At 38.2% G+C, this 8,138-nt stretch overlaps 3 protein-coding genes across 3 annotated transcripts; 2 read left to right on the top strand and 1 right to left on the bottom strand.

The window, feature by feature from the left end:
* Window positions 1–653: 653 nt before the first annotated feature.
* On the top strand, window positions 654–2,265 carry LOC108253964 (the record flags this gene model as incomplete). Its single annotated transcript, XM_026832142.1, has 3 exons — window positions 654–834; window positions 1,323–1,463; window positions 2,206–2,265. Coding segments are annotated over 3 exons (382 nt in total), but the record flags the coding sequence as incomplete, so codon positions are not given.
* A 169-nt stretch (window positions 2,266–2,434) lies between these two features.
* On the top strand, window positions 2,435–3,321 carry LOC113472400 (gastrula zinc finger protein XlCGF57.1-like). The gene has a single exon (XM_026832141.1). It carries the CDS (start codon window positions 2,613–2,615, stop codon window positions 3,231–3,233), a length of 621 nt encoding a protein of 206 aa, XP_026687942.1. The 5' UTR covers window positions 2,435–2,612; the 3' UTR covers window positions 3,234–3,321.
* Window positions 3,322–4,568: 1,247 nt separating this feature from the next.
* Window positions 4,569–6,558, bottom strand: LOC103521464 (ubiquitin-protein ligase E3C-like; the record flags this gene model as incomplete). Its single annotated transcript, XM_026832140.1, has 3 exons — window positions 4,569–4,881; window positions 5,437–5,663; window positions 6,314–6,558. Coding segments are annotated over 3 exons (785 nt in total), but the record flags the coding sequence as incomplete, so codon positions are not given.
* Window positions 6,559–8,138: the final 1,580 nt, after the last annotated feature.

The following is an 8,138-nucleotide window of genomic DNA, read 5'->3' on the forward strand; positions in this document are numbered from 1 at the left end:
TCTTTGAGTCGAATATTTGAAAAGAATCGAATCGTGGTATTCGAATATTCAAAAAGAGTCGAATATCCCATCCCTATTTCCTACGTTTAATATTTTCTCTCGCTTTTAGTTTTCATTTTTCTTCGAAACAAGACTCAGGGACGATATTAGTTTTCAGGGGCGAAGCCAAGGGAGCGCGAAGCGCGACCTCATGCCCACCCCGCGATACAGTTTGAGGCCAGCAAAACTTTTCCTACGTTTAATATTTTCTCTCGCCTTTAGTTTTCAGTTTTCATTTCTTCGAAACAAGACTCAGGGACGATATTAGTTTCCAGGGGCGAAGCCAAGGGAGCGCGAAGCGCGACCTCATGCCCACCCCGCGAAGCCACCGGGAGCGCGCAGCGCGACCGTAAACAAGGGAGCGCGAAGCGCGACCCCAAGCACAACCCCGCGAAGCCCCATTGCCCAAGTTTCCGCACTACTTATACATCAACGCTGGTCTTACCACTCTCTTGTATAATCTTCTTTTCATCCTACAACGAACTCTTCTTTCACACAGCATTCCACCCAGCTTTCTCCAATATGTATGTAGGTACTAACACGGTAACAAACAAAATATGTACTCTATTCTATTCTAAGTTCAGTAGGTATTTATTTGACTTTATTTATTTCAGACTTCGTTACTATGCAGCCGAGTTGCACGCTACAATCAAAGGTCTTCGCAGTGAATTCCTAAGACGAGGCTTCTTCGCTCTGTCCAAGCTGAATCCGGAGGAAATGACCATTCTCATCCGATCTGTGGATTTTGTCGAGAGTTTTGTGCCCACGGGGAATGAAGAGGAGCGGAAGAGGAAGGTAAGTAGTTGGCTGGAAGAGGTCCTTTAGGATAATCCTGCCACTTCAAACAGAAAAAACGACGATTTATTGTGATAAATTGAATTTTTGCATTCTGTTTCTGTTAAACAGGGAGTAGACCAGCTTGGTCTGTCTGGGGGACTTTAAACAGTGAGGATACCAGCTTGAAATTTCCCTTGCTAAAGAAATAGCAAAGGTTGAGTGCGAAGGGCATCCACTCGTAAAATTTGAAGCCAAAACCAAAAATCAGCCCAAAGGCTGATTGAGAGGCTGACGAAAAACGTTGATGCCGTCTAAACACGGGATAAGGCTGTGAAGAAGAAAAAGACATACCTATTATGTCATTGTTCAGTACATTGAAGAAATTCACTGATTCCTTTTTTGCTTTTTGGGTGTTACTAAGTTACTGCCTATACCACCAAGGGATCAATAGTATTTTCAGTTTATTTTATATCTGAACCATAAAAATCTCATATTTTGTTCTCCAGGTAGATTACATTTGGTGTATGGCAGAGATGTATCAGAGGATCAAAAAGTTAGATGATCTTGTATTCCTACCATGGCGCGTACATTCAGTCTATATGGCAGATGATGGTATACCTGTAGATCCGGAGGACTTGGATCTTGGGGTAAGAAAATGATCTTGGGCATCACAATGATAGTTGCCTTATAAACACAACATATTGGAAAATGATTTTCGAAATTATTTCTCTGTTTAAAAGAAAAACGCCAGCCTAGTTAGCTTAGTTGGTAGTGCGTCTGCCCTGTAAGCGCTAGGCCGCGGGTTCGATTCCCGCCCGGGGCGGATTTTATCAGAAAATAATTTTCGAAATTAAGTAGGGTAAGTGTACCATTTATTCGCCCACCTAAAAAACGTACCATTTATTGGCCCACCTGCCTACATTTATTTTTCTAATTTTTGTTTGGGATAATGTTCGTTCTCGGACCGGCTGGCTTTCTCCTATCCTGTCTTCCTTCTCTCTTCGATTTTCGGGACGATAAGACCATAGCAGTTACAGTTCCCTCAGTCAAACCTCTTGAAAAAAAAATTAATAAAATCAAAGTGAGTGAACAAAAGATAGAACTAAATAATATTGATCTATGATTAACACGAAAATACCAGGAAGTAACCCGTTGAAATTTTTGCAATCGAAATACGAGTGCAAATTTTCGTCGATGGTGGGCATCGAACCTTCAGCATCCCAAGCAAGCTCTTCACATCCAGCCTAGTTAGATTGGATCCGCTCTAGCCTTGTAAGCTCTAGATTGCAAGTTACATTCGCCCTAGGGCTAAGGTTCGTTCTTGGAACGAAAAAGAAATGCTTTAACACTCGTCCAACAGATTTCTATATGCATGTTTCACTATTTCAGTACAACGATAGACCCCCGCCTCTGCATCCCAAGCAAGCTCTTCACATCCAGCCTAGTTAGATTGGAGGGAACGCTCTAGCCTTGTAAGCTCTAGATTGCAAGTTACATTCGCCCTAGGGCTAAGGTTCGTTCTCGGAACGAAAAAGAAATGCTTTAACACTCGTCCAACAGATTTCTATATGCATGTTTCACTATTTCAGTACAACGATAGACCCCCGCCTCTTGATAATATTGACTTTGATGCTGAATGTGATGTTACCAACAACAATAAAAATGATGGAAAATATCGTCATGGTGCTGATAAACTTGATATTTCTCCTGTAGAGACTTCCTGTGACGAAGAAGGGCCATATAAGTGTCGTGAATGTTCTTATTCTTCTACCGACTCGGGTAATTTAAAACGACATATGAGAACACACGCAGGAGAAAAACCATTCAAGTGTAATGAGTGTGGAACCTCTTTTACTCATTCTGGTAGTCTAAAACTCCACATGAGGATACACACAGGAGAAAAACCATTCAAGTGTAATGAGTGTGGAACCTCTTTTACTCATTCGGGTAGTCTAAAACAACACATGAAAACACACACAGGAGAAAAACCATTCAAGTGTAATGAGTGTGGAACCTCTTTTACTCAATCGAGTAATCTAAAAGAACACATGAAAACACACACAGGAGAAAAACCATTCAAGTGTAATGAGTGTGGATACTCTACTACCCGATCTGATAATCTAAAACTCCACATGAGGATACACACAGGAGAAAAACCATTCAAGTGTAATGAGTGTGGAACCTCTTTTACTCAATCGGGTCATCTAAAAGAACACATGAGAACACACACAGGAGAAAAACCATTTAAATGTGATGAGTGTGGAACCTCTTTTACTCATTCGGGTCATCTAAAAGTACACATGAGAACTCACACGGGAGAAAAACCATTCAAGTGTAATGAGTGTGGAACCTCTTTTACTCAATCGGGTAGTCTAAAAAATCACATGAGAACACACACAGGAGGAAAAGCACGATAGTCATAATGCCTAAAAATGGTGTTGTGTGGGGGGTAGTTGGAGGAGAGTCGAATCAGCCGCACTCCCGAGGCCTCCGAAAGAGAGTTTACACTCGGTTTCAATAAGCTGATTGGTTAATTTTTAATAATTTCAAAAATTTTGTCCAATCAGATTGTTTGATTAAGGTAAACTCAAACCGAGTTCAAACTCACTTTGTGACCCCGGACCTTAAGGGTAGAAAACAGTGTCGTGAGCTTTTCAAAGAGAGAAATCATAAACCCATGTTAACATCGCAAGTCACCGCCTGAAATTTCAAAGATTTTTTTTTTTTTTTTTGATTGATTGCAATACTTTCTCATTACCTTGTAGATATAGGTTCCCTATACGTAAGGGTAATGGAAAGTAAAAATGTTTCTTTTTTTTGCTGAAATTGATTTGAAACGGAAGCCTCCTAAACAACTATTTGATATAAGGAAATATTAGGAGCCAGGCAGCGGAGTGTCGATGCAGGAATTTCTCTTTGGGCTAGTTTGGACGTAATGGCGCCACCACACCCGCTGCCAGTCCAAACTAGTCCAAACAAATATTTCGTCATATAATAAAATACGGCTCAAGTTGATGAAAGGTTTCACCAATGACTTGACAACTTGTTCGGAGATTTGCGACTTCAGAATAGAATCAAGTGACTCCTTGTTGGGTGGTTGAAAAATCTTCCATGCGTAGTGAAATCCAGCACAAATCTACCAAGTTCAAGACCTACAATAATAAGAATAAAAAGAGTCTGTACTTTATTTACATGGTCAATGTAATTCATTTTTATTCTCTTTAATTATTAAACAAAAAATTCCATTAAAATACAAATAGAACATTTTATAAACACATTTGGCTTATTGAAAGATAAAAAGTACGTCTAACCTGTTGGTCGATCAACATCGCCTGAAATACATCATGGAGAACCGACTTTAGTTAGTATCGTATTAGATTATGTGACTTTTTTTATAGTCAACATGGCTGAATCAATGAGATTCCGATTTGGACGTCCACATGTCAGAATCTCACTGGTTTAACCATGTTAACTATAAAAAAAGTCACCTAATCAAATATGGTATAGGTTTCTAATCGATGTCATAACCAACATTTGACTGTGTCGATCAACACAGTGTAAGTGTAGGTGCACCATGTATAATTTTTTACGACAAAGGACAGAAGGATAGAAGATATTTTTAAAAATAATTTTACAAACACCATGAGTAAAATACAACTTTTCTGCATTTTAATTTTAAGATTGTACCTCGGAACCACTTTCATACTACTTTACTACACCACTTTTGAACTAATTTTTCCCCCCTTGTTAAGTTAAAAGTATACTTGTCTTGTCCTTGCGAGGTCTAATTCTTCATATCTGTCTAGCGTGTTAGGATGATTAGCAAAATCGTAATTCCTATTGAAAAATTCATTGTGAATAGGATTCGTGTGGCAGCTACCGATTTTGGACACATAGTTCATTATCATTTTTGACCGTCTTAGGGACAATGGCATAATGCCTGATTCTACGTAAAGGCTAGGGACAGGGCTGGATCTGAGTGCACCAGTGGCGATTCTGATACCGGCATGATGGACTGGGTTTAACTTCTGGAGGATATATTCTTTAGCTGAGCCATAGATTACACTCCCGTAGTCAAAAATAGACATGACGTATGACTTATAAAAGGTGATGAGATTTTCCCGCCTTACACCATACCGTTTATTACAAACCATTTTCAGAACGTTCGTCACGTAATAAAATACGGCTCAAATTGATGCTAGGTTTCACCAATGACTTGTTCGGAGATTTGCGATTTCAGAATAGAATCATGTGACTGCTTGTTGGGTGATTGAAAAATCTTCCATGCGTAGTGAAATCCAGCACAAATCTACCAAGTTCAAGACCTACAATAATAAGAATAAAAAGAGTCTGTACTTGAAGAAAACCAGCCGTTCAGAGATCTGTGCCCTAAATCACCAAAATATGGAAAAGTATTTACAATTCCATATTTCGATATGATTCGTCCAAATTCTGCTTTTCCATTGGCTATTACACTTGTAAGATACTTTTCCATACTTTGGTGATTTAGGGCACTGTATAGGATTTAAAAATGCTTAAGGCGAACCTAAACAGATAGGGTTCGTTTTCCTAACGGCTGGCTTTCTCCTATCCTGCTTCTTTCTTCGATTTCGGTGTTGCCAGATGATATCACTTACCCGTCTCTCCCCTAGTTCATCACAGAGTACTGTAAAGTCCAGTCCTAGACTAGACACATCCTCGTAATGTTTCAAGTAGAGCAGATTCCTATACAACATGGCGTCCAGTGTTGCCAGATGATGAATATCCACGTCTGAATGGCGAGATACCAACTTGCTGAGAAACAGATCTGCTAGGGGTAATTCTACCAGGAGATTCTCGTAGAGTGCCTGGAATAGAATACAATAGAATAGATATGAATAATGGAATAAAATAGAATATAATTGTACAAAAGTGTGCTTTCTTGTGAAAAAGAAAAAAAAAAGTGTAGGTAATAATAAGCGAGCCTTGTGTATTTCAGGTACTTGTATGGATGAAACCAAGCAAAAAAAATATCAATTTTTTTCGAGCCAAATTCAATTTAGATATTACTTTTTTCCATGTGTGTGTTTTGATTTAATAAAATTGAAATTAATTGAATTGTAAGAAAAGGACTTATTTTTAAAACATTTCACTAGGTTTTACATTCGAATCTTGTTCTTACCTTGCCCATTCGGGTCAACTAAAAGTACACATGAGAACACACACAGGAGAAAAACCATTCAAGTGTAATGAGTGTGGAACCTCTTTTACTCGATCGGATCATCTAAAAGAACACATGAGGATACACACAGGAGAAAAACCATTCAAGTGTAATGAGTGTGGAACCTCTTTTACTCAATCGGGTAGTCTAAAACTCCACATGAGGATACACAATACACACAGGAGAAAAACCATTCAAGTGTAATGAGTGTGGAACCTCTTTTACTCATTCGGGTAGTCTAAAAGAACACGGTTAGGATACAGAAGGTTATGTTTTACATTCAAATCTTGTTCTTACCTTGCCCAACATACGTCCTATGAAGTAATAATGTTTCAAAGAGTCACTGTATATCAGTCCCACACTCGGGTTAGGATATAGAAGGTTATCTTCAGTCAGCTTGAAGAACCCAAGCTTAGGGTCAAACGCTGTCTTGAGTAATTCGGATAGAAATTCACGAAAGAGACCGCCTCCATCTATACCTGCCTCATCCAACCCTACTGCATTGATCAACTGAACCCTCATTACATGACGTAACTCCGGCTCTGAAATGAAAATAGATCAGTTGCGCTTACTTGGGTGATGTTTCAAAGTCATAGAGCAGGAAAAACGAGGACCAACGGAATTTTTCAAATGAAAATTGATACTCATGAGGGGCATACTACGAGACAGACCACACGAGTCTAATGTGGCAGTTGTTTTACGCAAAAGAAAATCGGATAAAAAACTTTTTTTTTTCGAAATGTGACGTGAGATTCTTTTTTTCCTCCACTACTGCATCCCGATTTGCACTTAGATTTACTAACTTCAAATAAGTCACGAAAATATTGCTCAAGTTGAGTTTTGGATTGGCCTTTTTTTTAACGGTCTCTTCCTGATCCCTTGTGTGCCGCGTCCATTTTAATTTAGGACTATTGCACTGGATTGGCCTTACTTACCCTTACTCCATTTAGACTGATGTACCTATGTATAGGGATCCTAACAAAATGATTAGGACCTAGAATACCTAGATGTTACTGCACCATGCTTTAATAATATCCTATTAAGAACTCTTTAAAGTACCAAACTTATATTTAGGTATTATAAATAGCCCCCTTTTTTGTCTCTATTTTTCAATTTCCTCCACTACTGCATCCCGATTTGCACTTAGATTTGCTAACGTCAAATAAGTCACGAAAATATTGCTCAAGTTGAGTTTTGGATTGGCCTTACCGCCTTACCCTTACTCCATTTAGACTGACGGACCTGTGTATAGGGATCCTAACTAAAGGATTAGGACCTAGAATACCTAGATGGTACTGCACCATGCTTAAATAATATCCTATTAAGAACTCTTTAAAGTACCAAACTTATATTTAGGTCCTAATCCTGTAATTCATATTTATTCTCTTTTAATATTAAACTAAAAATTCCATTAAAATACAAATAGAACATTTTATAAACACATTTGGCTTATTGAAAGATAAAAAGTACGTCTGACCTGTGGTTGATCAACATCGCCAGAAATACATCATGGAGAACCGACTTTAATTAGTATCGTATTCGATTATGTGACTTTTTTTATAGTCAACATGGCTGAATCAATGAGATTCCGATTTGGACGTCCACATTGCAGAATCTCACTGGTTTAGCCATGTTAACTATAAAAAAGTCAACTAATCGAATACGATATAGGTTTCTAATCGATGTCATAACTAACATTTGACTGTGTCGATCAACAAGTGTGGGTGCACCATGTATAATTTTTTACGACAAAGGACAGAAGGATAGAAGATATTTTTTAAAATAATTTTACAAACACCATGAGTAAAATAGTCGACCAGGTTTGGATAAGTCCTCCTATGGGGACAGACAGACAGACCGACAGAGTGACAGACACCGAAGCGAATACAATAGTCCGTCCCTTATACCTTTTTATTACTATTGTAATAATAAAGGAAAGGGACTAAAAAGGGAAATTAGCTGAAGAGAATAAACAAAGTGTACATACCTATGTACTTACCTTTGTATGTTTTTAGAACTAGGTATGTTCAAAGCTTCAAAGTATTTGGGTATTCCTTCAGTATTTGGACATTTCTGAGTTTCAGTTAAAAAAAAAAAAAAAAAAAAAAAAAAAAAAAAAAAA

This window comes from Diaphorina citri, unplaced genomic scaffold, assembly GCF_000475195.1.
Source record: "Diaphorina citri unplaced genomic scaffold, Diaci psyllid genome assembly version 1.1 scaffold5291, whole genome shotgun sequence".
Classification (NCBI taxonomy): Eukaryota; Metazoa; Arthropoda; class Insecta; order Hemiptera; family Psyllidae; genus Diaphorina; species Diaphorina citri.